This window comes from Perca fluviatilis, chromosome 16 (genome assembly GCF_010015445.1).
Source record: "Perca fluviatilis chromosome 16, GENO_Pfluv_1.0, whole genome shotgun sequence".
Classification (NCBI taxonomy): Eukaryota; Metazoa; Chordata; class Actinopteri; order Perciformes; family Percidae; genus Perca; species Perca fluviatilis.
Window position 1 is genome coordinate 15,902,497 of NC_053127.1, and position 17,747 is coordinate 15,920,243.

Here is a 17,747-nt window from a genome sequence, read left to right on the forward strand (position 1 = left end):
GATAGATTTTAACCAAACTGCTCACTGGCCTGGGAAAGGCCATTTAGTTGAAAAAATAAAGTCCTTAGTGATGACAAATTCAAGCTGTCCGAACAACAGAGACAAATTATTAATGTAGCCTATATTTTCCCTGCCGCTTTACTAAGAGGACGTAGCCCTAAAATGCTAAATGTTTCTTAAAAAAAAATTGGTGTACATGAACATTTTATTAAAGCAAAACAAAATGTCTGGTTAAGTCATTGTGAATTATGTATCTACTGAAAGGATTGTTGACTACTCTGACAGCTTACTATCTGGTCCACATCTGAACAGACCCTGCCATCAGCTTTAAATAGCAGAGTATATCAATTTCTGGAAGGAACTTGATTTAAGTGTGCAGCAGAAGCTCAGCAAACATACAACAAGAAGTGGGTCACCTCTGACTATAAAAGCCAAGGCAAAATGAGGCCATTATCAGGTTTTCCCTCAAATTAGCTGACAGGGATCATGAGATTACACAAATCTGATGACAGCTTCAGAGGGTGAATGTTTGCCTCCACATGTACAGTAACCTTGGTCAGGTAAATCATTGACCGTTCTATGGCACAAGGTCCTCTGCGTTGTCTAGTGACAGCCTATGGCATTGCCAGCTGTACACATGCAGCAATCAGGGCTGCAACTGAATACTAAGGATTTATTGCTGTTCTTGTACGTGGGTGCATATCTATACATGCTCAGGCAAGAAAATCACATGCAAATCTGGTCTGATGCAATAAAATACATTTCTGTCTGACATACAAATTAAATACATTACATGCATACATATACATAGATAACATTCTTATGTTGTTGGAATTTTTGATGGATTTCTGGAACAAGAATTTCCTTCGGGATTGATAAAGTTCTATTTTTGTATCTTATCTTGTCTTTCACTAGTAATTTTCCTTAAGCAATTTTTATCCAGCTAAACTTGGCAGCGTAGCACTCCACCCACTTTCACATCATTAGCATTCACAACTAAAAAAGACTCCACTCCCAGTCTCCAAGGACAAGCGTCATATTACACCAGCTGAAAAAAACTCTTAAAGGCAGCTGAATAACAAATACTAATATTAAGGGGCTTTACTCGATATTCAGACTATGAATATAGCAGTAAAGAACACTTTGCTATGTAACGATATAGTGGAGTAATGGCGCACTGAGCAGAGAATGAAGTCAAACTCCCTCTGTGCATGTTGTAATCCAAGCTTCTCTGTTCTTTGTTTTGATAGCTGATCCGTGCATGTGAGTGCCTTGTGCGTCTGTATCAGACACCGAGGGCCATGACAAAGCGCTGGTATTAGATGAGTTGGGGAACTGTCTGTAAGAGCTGCGTGGAGGCCTTTTTTATTTTGAGTACAGCACCTTTAAATAAATAAAACATTAATAAATAGCTCTTAGTAAATATTAAGTGACAATTTATTGAGGCTTTTCCGTAGTAAATGAGTGCTTCAGGACTCCATCAGGTGTTTTCGATCTGTAAAATCCTTTAAGTTACTGATGTGTAGAAAAAGTCAAAGTTAACATGGTTTCAAGGTTGTCTTCAACTCTTCATCCATTGACCACCAAAGATCACATCCAGTTGTTTTTACACTCTGTAGAGACAAAAAAAAACTCCTTTTCACCTTTTCCAAACCCTGGCTTTGAAAAAATTGGCATTGAGGAAATATTTCTTGCAATCCAGGCTGATTGGCAATTCCAAACAAACAACTACGACCTAAAATATATGATCTCTGGAAGGATTAATCAAGTTGCTCACACTTCAACAAGTTTGATGCTGCTAACAGAGGGGTCTGAACCTGTGGCCTCCTGCTGACAGTCTCCCTGGTTACTCTGCCACCCTGCTGGCACTGATCAGGTGGAGGAATAACTCCTTACACTCTTTAAAAATAACCCATTATAGAGAAGCAAAGGAATCACATAGCCCTATTTGTATAGACTCCTATTTAAAAAATGACATGAAGCCTTTATCAGAGATTCTCAAATATTATTAAAATAGGATTTTTAATTTGCACTGTTTTTACAGTGCAAAATAGTAGAGGTGTTAAAATTAATCAAATAATCGATGCATCGAGTCGTGGACATGGACGATGCTGCATCGATAATCGGCAGGCTCATAATCGATTATTTCTGTTTACAATTTAATGTAGGCCTAACAACATTTCTGTTTACATATTCTGTTATGTTTTGCACATTCAGGAGGTGCCATGTGCTCAGTGCTGTAGTTTTTTGTATCCACTTTATTTAGTATTGGAGCACTGCAGAATGTTTTGTTTTTGAAGCTTGAAAAGCTATGAATTAAATATCCTACATGGCTTTAATAGAAAAATGTATTTCACGCATCGTGATGCATTGAGATGCATCGAGATATCGAATCGAACTGAATCGCTCACATGATAATCGTAATCGAATCGAAAGATCAGTGAAGATTCACACCTCTAGTAAATAGCTGACATTTTCTCCAACTGAGAATCCAAACTCCCTTTTAAAGTATCCTGCTTCTGTTTGTGGGGAAGATGAACAGATTAACAAACAGTGATCCCTGAACCTTGGCAATCAAAGCCAGGCACACCCAGACCACTTTTCCTTTAGTCTAATCAGGAAACTCAAGAAGGCAAGGGAGGTGTAGACAAAAAGACGTGTGTATTCCTTCCTTCAGATTAGGGACATTCCCCTCCTTGCTGGCTCAGGAAGGAGGGATTAAAGAGGATTGCATCGGTGTCAGACAAGAGAAGAGGCGATGATGACCCACATTCAGGCAGACAGCGCAACGCAAAAAGACGCAAATAGAGCTACAGAATATCTCACAGTTTAGCAAGCACACAGACAGACAGTAAAGAGCAGCCTACAGAAAAATGGAATGGCTCAGTGCCCAAGTGCTCTGAGGGTTTTTACAGTAACAGGCAATCATCACTGGAAAGCAGCAGAGGCAGGAAATTCCACCAACTTGATTCATTGATCAGAAAACAAGTCTTGACACATTACACTTTACAGGACTTGGAGTGAAACAGGGCACTAACAAAGCCCTGTTCTAATTGTTTGTGTTAACCTGCAGAATGCTTCCATTTGTCTCGTCATAGAGACAAAATTAATCAATATTTTTGCGCTTGTTTCTAAATCTGCTCAAACACAGATAATGAAACATTCATCACACAAAGAGGAACACAGAGGTTTCAGTAAGGCAATTAGTTTTGAGATTGTAAGACTAACAGCGGAAGAAGTGTGGGGTGATAATCAATATAAATATTTTGATAAAAACCATAAAAAGATATCCTGGATTTCTGGATTCATTGTAAACATACAAGGGATTTTTTTCCATTCAACTTTTATCACAAAAATAGAACATATTGGAGAGTTGTGATTAAAAAAAAGTGTTTTAAGATTGTGAGTTCTATCTACATATTACTATTGCAAAATCCCAGAGATAAAATAGTATCGATTTATTTATTCATGGTTTACCAGATTCAACTAAAAACTGAATAAACCATTGTCAGATGCAGAGATTCCTGCAGCGTATTACAGCAGAGGCTGACATTACACTTTTATAAAAGATAACATAACTGTTCAAATGTAGGGGAAGTTATGTGCATGCAGGAGACAAGGATGGAAGACGTTTTTTCTTTCTTTTTTTGGTGTTGGTGATGCATGGCATAGCTAACCACCTCCACTAACCGGTTTCCTGGGGAAAACCCTGAGACGTTTTACACTGTTTCTAGTTTATGTAAATTTCTCACACCTTATTGATCTGGTTTGTAATGTTACTGTTAATTTTGAGGAGTTGTTGCTTTTCACTTTCTGAAGAGGTTTTTTTTTATTTCTGCCAAGCACCAAATTTCCTTTAACAAAAAAGGTATTTGGTGTACTGTCACACATCTTCGGTATTAAACATTAAAACTGTTCGAGAAAGGTTACACCTACAACACACTGGCCACAAAGCAAAAGACAAATATAGCCGCGGGGTGGTGCGCTGTGCGCTAAGTAAGGGATAATGTAGAGTGAGGCAGTCATAAATACATTTCTGGCAAAAGCCACAGGTCCGGGCACGCATTTTATCCCCCCCATTACAGGCTGTGGTAGTAGCCGTATATTTTACCGTCAAAATGAGTTGGGATGGGTTGCTGCCCTGGTTTCTCTAGCTAGGTGGACAAATGTATTCAACCAGCTTCTGTATTAAAGCTATAGTGTGTAGTTTCTGCCGCCCCCTATGAGGAATTCTAAGTAATGACAACAAAACTGTCTGCGCGTCCACGTGATACAAGCCTTCCGTGATCACGCACCGCCCCCTCCAGCTCCTCCACGCAGTTGCTAGTAGCCAAGGAGGACACGGAGCATTAAAAGAACATGATGAACTCTTCAGAAGAGGTAATTATCTTCACTCGAGTTTCTGCGTGGGAAAGTCACCAGACGCCACAATCTTCTGAACATAGTCATACTGAGAAATACAGAGAGAGTTGCGTGGAACTGATAGTCTTAATTAGCTTTGTAGCAACTCATTTGGCAATGGCTTGAATGTAACGGACGTTCATTAATATCAAATACTTACGCACTAAAGCTTTAAATCACTGCGGGTTGACACATTAGCTGAGGGGTTGTTAAGTGAGCTAGCGGGCTAACGGCTGCTGTAATTCACATTAAACTATAACTGTCCTCCAGAGTGAACAGAACTGCGTCCACGGCGACGCTCTGCGCATGGCAACGGTCTGTTATTCCAACGGTCTGTTACCAAGAATTAGCCAAGGGGGTAAGCTTCGCTTCAGAACTAGAACCTCCTATGGCGCCATTTTGAAGCTACAAAGCGATTACCTTCCGTTATCATTCCACTAACTTGCATTCATTTTGACGTCACTTGACAGTGAATAACTTTACATCTGAAGTGTTTAAAGACTATTTGTCCATTGTTTATTTCTACAGAAACACGACAATGTATAAAAGGCTCCATTACCTTGCACCTCACGTTATGGCTCCGTAGCAGACGCTTTTATAAAAATAGGCTAACGATTGTGTCACATAGTAGAGGAATTACCGTATAGTACAGGAGAAGCTCGCAGGAAGTTTTGACTTACATGAGCTGTTTAGGTTTAATTACTAATGTTAACTAGCATTTTAGTTAGCAATAATTAGCCTGTACCTATGTTATCTCCTTAAATATACCTACGCTCTCCGTCTCTGCAAGATTGGGAATGATTGAGATTTCTCTTGGCACAGCTACCAGAACACTTACAACTTTCAGACAGGTTGCTCACGTCACATTTACGTTGTCTCTCTAAGTTGGAGGCTGCGCAGTAAAGCTAGCGATCACCGGAAAAGTGCTTCTAATAGCCTTCACTGGTCTCTGTCCAGAGCAATGGGATCTGTTGATCCATTCTTATATACTGTCTATGGAATTAGCAGACCACAGAATGCTGTCGAATTCAACCAAGCTGTGCAATAATTATGATTAAACCATTGTCTGGGTGAATACTAGATTCTGATTGGCTGCAGGGTGTCCATAAAAAAGTGATGTAGGACACCTACTAAAAGGAGTTCTGGTGAAACTGACTGTTTACTGTTCTAAATTAATCCACTACATAAAAACAAAAAGGAAATGTGAATCTGTTAATTTGAACACTGCTTCAGTGCCTCGTCCTCTGAACACCACAGGATGGCGCTAACACACACGCTGTAAGAAGTAAGTTACACTGCCCCTCTGAACTGACTGTTTCACAGCGAATAACGTTATCTCGTATCCTGTTCACTGTTCAGGTCGCCACTTCAGGCTGCGGCCGACAGTAACGTTACACATCGCGGATAAAATTGTTCGTAAAAGTCGTATTGTTTTGGGGATAACGACATGGCTGGATAGCTAGCTTGTCTTGTTGTTCAACATACTGTCAAATTATTTTTACTGATTGCCAACTGTACACAATGCGATTGACTTCGGATCTTGCTAGCATAGCGTTAGCTTTCTGGCTCGTAGCTGAGCGGACTATAAATATCTCCCATTGCTAAGGGAGTCAAGTCGTATCTAAGGTCCTTCCTATTTCCTGGAGGAGTGAACATTGTTTCCATTGCACTGATTAGTCAAATCGTCAGGCGTAACCAGGGAAACAGAGTTATTGTTTGGATAAACTTTAGATTTCGATTGTAAAATATAAACTAAAGTTTTAAAAATATGTTATTTGGTAAGTGACCATGGTATAAGCGGGTTAATGCCCTTCGAGGTGTCCATTGTCGGACGGTTCGCGCCTCGCTGTCATCCATTAATACCTGACAATGGACACCTCGTCGGGCATTAACCCTTACTTAATTAGAACTAGCTATGAATGAAACATACAGCACTTTGTGATTTCCTGTAAACACAAATTCTGAGAAAAGTACCTAAATAATAATAAAAACAACAACAACAATATCTGTAATCTTTAACCCAAAATGGCACTTAACCCAAAAAGGGAAAAGGGGGCAGCAGCCTGAGCCATTCTAGACACTGCACTTCCTGTTTCCTAATGGAGTTGTTGCCAAATATAACAAACACAATCCTCTGTTCATGAAGTGCAGTGAGTCAGTACAGTCAGGGCTATATTTGATCCTGACATACCCAAGCACAGTTTGCTTAAGGACTGTTCGTTATTTATTTCAGGGGCCACCGGAGGAGTTTTGGGACGTTTCGTCAAAAAAGACTTGACCCTCCCTTCGCCGGCAATACATTTTGGTATGGCCCTCCAAAATGATTAGGAAAAGAGTTGTGACCCTCCAACATATTATTGAGGCCTTCTGTACTGGTTTGCGCTAGGTAAAGACGTACTGGTGCCCATTGTTTTTTTTACAGCTATGAGATACGTGGTTTAACCTCTGCTTTCTCATCTTACGCATCCCACTCCTCTGTTATGGTGTGGTGGCCATTTCAGTAGATTTACTCACCAACATTGTTGAGGAAACACAATAAGCATGAAAACTAAATGAACACTTCCTGCATTACTTCAAATACTAAGTTACTCATCTAGTAAAGTAGTATTCACATGAAATAAACCAATAAAACATTGAGACCATTCAACAAAGCACACATGGGTAATAATCAATCGCCAATCGCGGCACAGCTGTCTTGGTACGCAATAGACAGACGGTGGCGGAATAATTAAACTAAAATGTAACAGTGAACAATCAGACCTACAGTCTGTTGAGATTCCTCTTCAAACGCAGCGCAATCACACCATAAACACATTAAGAAAAAAGATCCGTATTTTGCCGTAATCCAATGACACGAAAAAAAAAGTAATACACAGCGATCAGTAGATCCACAAAGAAAGTCACGAAGTATCGAGCAAGGCCTACGCATGTCACATTCACCAGCCAGCTCCAAACAGGTGAACGAGGCCTCTCCACTTTGCCATATAAACAAAGCGGAATAAACGTATAAAAGTCCAAATCTACACAAAACGCTCAATCAAGCTGACATCAAATTTATATACATGGTATTTAGCAAATCTTTATGGCAACGTTGGCACGGCAAGATGTCCAGATAGTGCAACGGTAATTTTCGTTTACGTCCTGTTGCTCCCATCGTCAGCCAGGTAATATTTTTTTTACTAAAGCAGTGTATGAAATCAGACATATTACCTACCACCATTTAGTTGTTCTGTGTTATTTAAAAATATTTCTAAAATGTCTGGTCATGCCAAACGTAGGCCTAATTATTCCACTCATTTTTTAAACAATGCAATTACCCGTTTCAGCCACAGGGGGCAGTGCTCCTCTTGCCCCCAGCAAACTCCACGTATGCGGTCAGACCCATCTGCTAGGGTGCTGATGGGGGGGCCGAGACTGAGAGCTACATGGAAAAATATGCACCAAACAAGCCACTTTGAAATGTTGTTCTTTTCATGAATACAAAAGTTGGGTGACCCCCATCCCAGAGTAAAAAATGTTGGATGACCCTCCCCCCCCCGCAAAGAATAAAAAGACATGACCCTCCCCTATTTTCCTCCGGTGGTCCATTCCATAAATACCAAACGGTCCCTTACCGAATTTCATGTAAATGTAGCTGAGGAAGCATTGGCAGGAAAGAAACAAACTGACACAATTGCCTTCAAGCGGTCAACTTCAAGTCCAATTGTTGCAAGCTGAGCTAGGTTACACTGGTACGCAAGCCATCAAATGTATGACATAGGGAGAGATAGGCACTCGCAGGAACTTTAAAGCAAAGTCATGATGGCCATCACATAATTCCTTATACAATGATGGCTTTAGAAATAATCCTGCTTGAGTTATTCACCAAGGATCTCATAGGCTATTCTGAGTATTGGTACTGTAATGTAAACCAAGAAATGCCTCCCAGATAGCTTTGCCAACTATCCACAGCCATCACATGATGTGCAATGAGGCATTTATGAGTGCATATGTTTATCTGTTAAGTAACAGGACAATTTCTAAATAACACTAAAATCTTAGTTTCAGAATTTAACTGATGATTCAACACCTTACTGAAAAGCTTGGCTAAATTAGTACTTATTGTAGGGCTATTTCTTTCCATATTTTGCAGTGAATAAAAAGACTAGCTTTGTCCTGAAAAAGAGGTTAAATCCGTCATGTAGACGGTAACGTAGGCCTTGGACATGTTCATGACACCTAACACCAGCGTAAACATGCCAGCAGCCACCAAAACAGCCTTAAAAAGAAACAGCTTGGCTGCCAAGAGGCCTAGGCGTCCTTTTACTCTCTGAACTACAGTGACCCCAACCGAAGCCTACATCAAAGACTCAGTACAGTAGAGTTCCAAAGAGGGGAGACAGAGGGAAGAAGAGTGACGAGAGTGAGTGAGTGAATGAAAGAGCATCTTGTTGAAAAATGCGTCCTGGCTAATGATCTGAGCCGACAAGTTCGCTGTGAGTTTGGGCTGCATGTATAAAGCCTCTTTAAGATAGAACACCTATATGGAATCAGTTTGATCTTTCAGTTTCACACTGATGACCAAGTTAGAGACACTGTCTTTGAAAGTCTGACTATACACAAGACTTTAGGGGCCTTTAAAGGATTCCAAAACTGTTTTTCAGCAGGCTTCACTCCAGGATATACAGTAATAGCATTATGGTAGGCATTCCCACACACTCAACAACATGTTGCATAAATGCTTGTGTCCCAAATGAAAATGTAAGGCCTGTCTTTGCAACTGATGAAGGATGGGGGAAATAAACTAGAAAGTAGTAATTAAACAGTAAGATGCAGTGATAGGCAAAGAGCAGTGAAATGTAGCCATGCATACAACATCTTAGAGAATACAAGTCAGGAAACTGAGTCAACAGAGATGAGTGTGACCTAGTTTGGCTTTAGTTTGTTTTATCTGCCTGTTGTGAAAGGACTATGGAGGACACTTACAGTAAGACATTACATTCTCTGTTTGCAGCTTATATTTTTTTTTTTATGCATGACATGTTAAAAGAATAGCAAAAGCAGTGTTATTTATATCTATGTTGTGAAACTTTATGTAAAATAATGTACATAAAAATGAGTGACTTTGTATTACGATATAGTATACATCACATGTTAACAATCAAATTGATGTACAGTGCAATCAATTGTTCCTCTTTTTTTTTTTTTTTTAAATAACATCAGACAAAAGTCTTCACAAAAGTAAAAGAAAACTTCTTTTGATAGTGTGTAATTGCAATTTGTTTAGAATCATTCATTTGGACAACAGAGTTTAGTGAAATGATGATATGATCATCACAATGCAATTATGATAATGTCAGCCAGACCTTGCATGTTGTCTCGTGGTTTCTCGTGGTTCACAAACCGTCACATAAGTGACAAATTATGATTCTATTCAGTCACCCAATTTTGCTTTAGGGTGTGATCACTTCAGTAAATTAGTACCCACAGATAGAAACAAAACAATGCAGTCACAATGTAGGGTAACAACAAAGACAATACTGTATCTCTGTCACCTGGCCTATGTTCGACAAGCACAAACACGTAAAAAGAACGCAACTGTATTGAATTAAGCCGGTCAGACATCGTCACACATTAACACTCATGCCAAGCTTTGAGTATAGCTAAGGAGCAATTAAAATAGCAATCATTCATCATCACCCAATGCATACATCTTAATTATCATTATTAACCTGCTTATTCTCATTTATGGTACACGCCCAACTACTGCCGAAATCCCTCACTACAACTTGTGTTTCAGTTTCTGCTGAATAACGTCTACCTTCTATTGGCCCCTTGATCTGTCCCCATAACTAATAGACTTTGTTCTGAGGCATTATTCCGAGGCTTCTATCCACAAGGAAGGCCAGATGTTTCTCAGACAAGCGGCAACCTGCAGTGATGAAAAATTAAACCAATGCGGAAGTGCCAAAAACTGCAGTTCACTGAGTGGCCACTTCGGTGTTTGGTGTTTTAAGCCCCCAACGCATTCAAAAATTAACGTTCAAAGAAATCACATCAACTAACTAACTTTTAGGTTTTTGCTGTGTTATCATTTCAGTATTGGTATTGAGATATTTAGGAAGGTACCAAAGTCATAATTTTGGTATGATGACAACACTAGTCCACAACAGGTTGCTCTGCATGCAATGTTCTAATGTGTAAAAAATGTGTTCTTAATTTACATTTGCAAAACAACAAATTTAAAAGATATCTATTGAAGATATTCATTTTAAAGTGAAATGTCTACCATTTGGGAACAGTGTAAGACCATAGACTGTATAAAATATGGATGTAGCCTCCGTGAATTCACCCATGAGTTTCTGAAGAGCCAAAATTAAGCTCAAAGTAGGCGGCTCCCGGTGGATCCTGCCGTCGTCATATTGGCAGTGCCTGATGTTGGCTCATCCAAAAATGGCAAAGAGGTTGAGCGTGCAGGAGCTAAGGTGGCCTACAATACAGTAGGTAAGCCTACAGGCTATGCTCACCTCCTGTGATGACAGACTACCTGTCACTCAAAGCAGAACAACCTTAATTATGCAGAACAACCCACAGCTGTCAAAGGTGAACTTCGCTATAGAGCCAAAAACCATTTTTTGTACCAGGCTGTAAATATGTTAAATTTTGCTGTAAAGTTCAATTTATCAGACTCCCTTTTGGAGCCAGCCTGAAGTGGCCGCTCAATGGTGTTTTAAGCCTCCAACGTCGACTTCAAGGCAGCGCTACGACCGTTTACTTCAAGTCACCTAACCATAGCCTAATCCTAGTGTTGGGGGATTAAAACACCAAACACCATTTTGAACCACCACAGCTTTACCATCAGCAAACCCCAGTTTAGCAGAACACAATACTATGTTATGATGCATTGGGGCAGGGACGATATGCTTTTATCCCAATTCAATTTGTATTTTTCATTTATTGCAATTCAATAGTATTGCAATTTTCTTTTCCTTCTTTAACAAAAACAAAAGTTTAATACACTTATAGAGATACTATATCATTAGACATTTCTAAAAACTAATTGTTGAATAATGCACATCACATGTCAGTCAGTCAGACATTTGTAAAGAAGTAGGCCAATATAACATGTATTTTCTGCATTTTCTGCTTTTGCTCTGATTTGCTGAAAACGAATATGATGTAGTCAGCGGTACTGCATAAACAGAAAATATTTAGGTAAATCATTGGTAAAAAAGAAATAAAGAATATCGATTCTGGGGAAAGTAATCAATTTTAACTCAAAACTTTAAACAAAAGCACAATTTTCAGATTTAAAAAAAAAGATAGGCGCACGTGTGGGTGGAACGTCTACAGCTTTTGCATAACTGTGTGAAAAGAGCTCTGAGGGGCCCATCAGGGAAGAGTAGGTGAGAAGAAAAAAGTGATTGAGTGACAGTTTAAGCAGTCACTTAATTCTAATCTAAAAATAAAAAGCATTATCATTTCAGAGAACATGATAATTTAAGAAATGAGAATACTCTGTCAGTCGGTAAATCGGTTTGTTTTCGTCATTAATTTACTGTAATGGTTTTTGCACTGCACTGTTTAGACCTTGCAGAGTGCCCTACATCACAGGAACACTGTAGGAAAACACACACCATGCTGGTGCAGTGAGCATCAACGTACCAGAAAGTCGCTCGGGTAAAACAGAAATGTGGCACAGATTCTTGGCATTATCAAATTCAGTTTTTCAAAACAACACTGTTTGTTGTTTGATTGACTTAACAAGTGCAAGTGAAGACACTTTTTGTGGCCTGACCAGAAAAGCAAAAAAAAAAAAAAAAACAACAGAAAAAAACCCATCATGAACTGATTAAAATGCAGCTTATCAGGATGCCATATTTGTGTTTTTACAAAGCTTTGTCATCAGTGTTTGTGGTAACAATCAAGTCCACTATAGAAAAGATGACTATGACTTAAGAGACTTTTCCACAGTTTAAATTGGCTAACAGCACAACAACACAGGAGCATATCAGTGTGACAGCAGGGAGATAACAGAAGCTGACACCCATGTTCATCTTTGACTTGTTTACAAAGCAGCCTGAGCCTCTCACACCTCAATGGCTCTTTCAGAATGCCAGTACTGACTCACATTATTAATCAAACACATCTTGTGATCTGCCCATTCAAGCTGACGATCACAAAGAAGCGCATAAAAAAGCAAATAAATCTCTTTAGTTCAAAGTTTTCCTCATGCCCAATTCAGTTAAAACTTTGATAGAAAGCTGAAGTGAGGGCGTGTCCCCCAGACACTCATTTATCTCACATTAAAACATGACCATACTGCATCCTCAGAAATGCACACATCATGTTTTCTTAATGAGTCATTTCCTGTAGGAATGACACATTTACGTAACTCTGTGGTATCTTTAAAACAAGCACTGTGTTACAAAACCACTTTGGAAACATTCCAGAAGGTGGAGCATGGTGAAATTAGGATGAGTTACTGTGTATGAGAACAATTTCACAATTGGGCCCAAAACATATTTTCAACATCTGATTCTGAGCTTGTAATCTGGCAACTAACGCATCACCTTTTTTCTCTTATCTGCCTTTGACGATATGCAGGTAAATCAAGAAGAATGTATTCCTATATTTCATTTGTCACGGCATTCCTTAAATGTGAGGTGAGTGATGTGGATGAATTGGAGGAATGTGTGTCCTGCTGTGTCTGCCAATTGGAAGCAATAAGATGCCAGATGCCCTCCACCCCAGGGGTGCTAGCACTTCCCTCACAAAGAAAAAATGTCACAGACAAACATACAAGAACACCTGAGTACTCTTTTTTGGGCCTTATTGAAGAGTTTTTCTTTTGTGTTAGAATCTCAAACCTAAATGCTGTGAAACGCACCTAGTTTTTTTTTTTTTTACACTCAAGGTGTCGTGCAGGGTACTCAGGTGCACTAATACCTCACTTTGAGCTTGATTTGATTTCAGGAGCATAAACAGAGACAGGATATTTTCTGTGGGGTTGCAGGAAGTGCAAAAAGATTATTATTTTTTGAAGAGAAAATAACATTCTCTCGACTGTCAGGTCTAACTTATGATTCCCATATTTTTAAATCAAATCAATTTATTTCCGGCTAAAATGATTTACTCTAAGCATTGCAGTGACACAAACAAGTTGCATCAAAAAAGGGCATTAAAAGTCCAATCCAGCGTGTTTGGCCTTTAGGCTCATACTACTAACAGCTTCTGTTCTTAATGTATCTTCCAGAAAGATTTCTTTTTCCTGACACAGAGAAAAAGGTGGCAAAGATTTCCAAAAACAAACAGGTCACTGAGTCTGGATCACAGTGCCTACTCTGAGAAAACGTATGACCGCTAAGACTACAGTACAGCATGAATAATCTTCAACTGAAATTTGCACTGAAACTTGTAAATATTTTGACATTTAACAAGCTCAGCAAATACCTTCAGAGCACACAAATACAAAGTCAAGCATACCATGAATGAAAGCAAACACCAAATCCGCCACAGAGAGAAAAGTAAACAGGACAGGATAAAGTCATTCCATGAGACGTACCTGGAGAAGCTGACAGAAAAATTTGCCACGGCTGCGGCAGAGGGGATCCCATCGTCACCCCTCTGTAACCCGGACAACTCTCCAAAACTGTTGCCCCTGGCCCAGTTCTCCCCCACCAGAGGGAGGTTTGGGTAATTGCCAAAAGGCTCCTGGTCTTGTCGGGACACTGTGGAGGACGGGTTGGCTCTGTAGTGGTAGCTAGGTCCTGCACTGAGGGCCATAGATGAGGGCATGGCGCCTCCTCCATGGAGAGAGCTCATGCTGCTCTGGAGACACTGCGACTGGCAGCAACCAGCGCTGTCCTGCTTCTCCAGTTTCACAACACCGGGAGTACGGATGTGGGTGAAAGAGTCGCCGGGATCCTTCTCTTCCTTAATCATAACGCTGGAGAGAAGTGATGCAGGCTGCTGCTGATGGTGAAGCTGATGTTGCTGGTGCTGTAGAAGGCGGTGCTGCTGGGTTATGGGGGGGTGGTGCTGGCCCGTGCCGTTCACATTGGTACAGTTTACTCCATTACCCACGAGAGGCTTTGTTTCCTTTAGCAAGCCACTGACCGAACCACCACCACCCCTGCTGTAGTTTAGGATGTTATCCAAGTGGGCCACTTCTGAATCCAACTCAAAATCACTGATTTCTGGCAGAGAATTAGAAAGGTCCAGGTCCTGCCAAATCTCGGAATCCTCGATTAGGCCACTGCTGTTGCCATCCAGATCACACGGAACAGTGACTGTGTGTCCGCTGTAAGTTTCCAAGTCTTTATCCAGAGAAAAATCCCCCTCCTGCTTGATGTGCTGGGAAAAAAGGTTGGGCAGAGGGAGGTTGCCAAGGATGGAGGAGACTGAGGTGCTGATGACAGAGGTGGACATCTGGTTGAGATCGGAAATACTCTGTTTCAACAGCGGCAAGTTGTCCTCCATGTTGAAAACACCAATATCCTGGTGTTGTTTCTGCATTTTGATGATTTTACCCTCCTCTACGTCCGACCCCTCACACAGGACATGATGCTGAGGGGACTCAAAGAGGCCTCCAAGCTCCCCCTGGTCTTTGGTTTCACCCTGTCCATTTGGGGCCACTGTGGGCTGGGGCAGCGATCCGGGGCCAGACAGGTGCGTTGCAGACTGGAGCCGTGAACCAGCTGTGTCATCCGTATCTCTGCCTACTCCGGCTCCTGTCACCCCAAATGTCAGGCTGTCGTCTTGATTACCGTTGCGCTTTAGTCCACCCTGATCCATTTCTTTATCCTGACAGGACAGTGAGGGTGAGGCAAATAGTGCACAACACACACAGAGTGAGAGAGAGAAGAGACAAGGTTAGGCTAGAGAACAGAGTTGATGCTGGAGATATATATATATATATATATATATATATATATATATATATACACACACACACACATTAATATTGATCGTTCACAGTGATAGGTGTCTTGAAATATCTCCATTAACAATTTGTTTGGTGCAGTTGAAAAGGCACTAACAGTGCAAGGCTCACAGCTACTATGCCTCTGCCAACGCTTATTCTCTTATTTATTTATTTATTTATTTATATTTTTCAAGAAATGACAGCAGCTGTATCAAACAGGCCATCTCCTCCTCTCACACCCACACTGGAGCACTATGGCAAAGGCACAAATGGCACATACCAGGCTGAGCAAAATCAGACCACAGCCATTACATACCATAAGTAACTATAATGTTCATGTTATTTCTTTGAACTGTGCCCTCCCCTCAAATCAAGCAAGAAGTGCAAGGCCTGCCCAGACATAACTTGTGTAACAGGCAGTGCCTCTGACAGTCCCACATACAGCCAGCATGTGTGCAACAACATACATCTGTCCAGAGAGATTAACCCACTATGGGCCTCTGGGCATTTGTGGGAGTCACCAATATTCGGTCTATGATGGTTTGCAAGATAGACAATTCAGTCAAGAGTCCGATTACAAAGTAAGGGTTAGGGTTATACATTTTAAATTAAATGAATGCAAGTAGTGCATGTGGCAAACATATCTCCAAAGGAAAGCTCTATGCTTGTAAGTATTCTGCAGTTCACCAATTTAACTGCAGATCATTAACAACGATAGCTGCCATATCTGGAGGGGCAGAAAAGAACTAACCAGGCAAGCTGTCACTTGCGGCAATTTGTCTGTTTCAAAGTCAATGCTTCTGACTAAACATTACAAAACAGGCCTGACATTCATCTGCCATTTAAATGCAGTAAATGTCAAATAAAAAACCTTGTTACCTTGATATAATGCATACTGAGCAGTTAGACGATTGGATAATTTCCTGAGAATTTCTGATCAATACAATGCAGCCGATTGGCTCTATTTTATCTGTATGTTGCCTCAAGCAGCGGTCGTGACATTCTTAGAAGACATGACTCCATACAGCACATACAAAAAGCGGTTTGTTTGCAACGCTTCCTTTGCACATCTGCTGATGCTCAGTGGTGTTAAAAGTTAGTTCCAGTGACTTGTGCGGTCCTAGTAGGTCTGTCAATGGTTTCTTTACAAAAATAAGGGATGATTTGCCATTTGTATAGCACTCCCGAGTCCCTGGTGGAGAATTAGGAAGATTTTATATTTTGGTAATTTCACCACTTTTCCCCCCGCCCACACACAAGGCTCTGTCCTGTAATCAATAGCCTACTGCATGCGGTCACATCTTCTCTATAAGATAGCTGGTGTGATGCATTTTAGAGAAGGTAACGATGGTCCTTGGTATATCAAAGTAAAAAAAAAAGTTGCTTGCTACCTTTCTCACCGAACAGCACAAAACATCATTACAGCATTAGTGCAACCTGTTGGCTGCGATGAGAAATTGCACTGATCACACGCCTACACAGACGGAGAGGCTGATAAACTGCCGTTCTGTTGAAGTTTGTGCAACATTTACTCTTTCTTACACAAAAATAAGACAGTTCATCCGAGCGCTGGACAAACAGTTTTCGTTAGTGGGGCGCACGGTACAGAGCTGTCAGTTCGCCCACGCAGCACCGTGGACGCTCATCGTCGGCCTACCCCGAGGATCTCTCGATATTTCTCCACAGCGATATAATGACAAGACAAGTAGTTGCATTATTAACAGACCGTACCTGTAGTGAAAGAGGAATGCGCTCCGCCGGTTAGGTCATCTCCCGTCAGTCCAAATTGGGGGAAAAAAGTGAGAAATAACGCAATTTCCACACAGTCGAGCTCTTGACTAGCACTCCTTCCTTGCAATAATATTGCGTGGTGAAATGTCAACTGAATGTATTGCCATCAATCTCCCGGTACGGCAGAAAACATCGTCCGCAATATCAACTATTTTATAACTAAAGTCAACAACGTCGTTGACCTAGCTGGAGCTGGCGACGTGCACCGTGTGCGCCGTTTCGCAGATCTGTCGATAACTTTTAACGCACGTCGTCGGTAGGAGGAAAAAGTAATCGATCACTCACTCGCATGCGACTTCAGTATAATTCCGCAATGAATCCACAGATGTGCGGCGCGATATTCTGTTCTTGCGCCATTAAACCCGTGAGTACCTTACAGTTATATAATCCAGCCGTGCTGCCCTGGCGCACTCAACTGCAAACTCAGGCAGGGCAGGGCGGACAGTTAGTGAAATGGTGTCAAGCTCAATGGAACAAGTGGAGCGCTTCCGCTTTGTCTTTTCAGAATAAAAGCGTTGTTGCTGTAACGCTCACAATGATTGTTACACGATTAGCCTACATATGAAAAAATGTTCGGAGCTTTTTTAAAGAAGATAAATGTACAACAATGGCCATGTTTTCCAAGACAGATGGTATCCTTATAGCTTTT

At 40.8% G+C, this 17,747-nt stretch overlaps 1 protein-coding gene across 1 annotated transcript in view; it reads right to left on the reverse strand.

The window, feature by feature from the left end:
• The window catches only part of LOC120543823 (glucocorticoid receptor-like), a 73,996-nt gene extending 56,471 nt beyond the window's left edge, over positions 1 to 17,525 (reverse strand). The window contains exons 1-2 of the mRNA XM_039777100.1: positions 17,384 to 17,525; positions 13,946 to 15,186 (exon numbers count right to left, since the gene is read on the reverse strand). Coding sequence (XP_039633034.1) covers positions 13,946 to 15,186; positions 17,384 to 17,389 — 1,247 coding nt within the window. The 5' untranslated portion in view covers positions 17,390 to 17,525. The remainder of the gene's footprint in view (positions 1 to 13,945; positions 15,187 to 17,383) is intronic.
• Between the last annotated feature and the right edge of the window lie 222 nt (positions 17,526 to 17,747).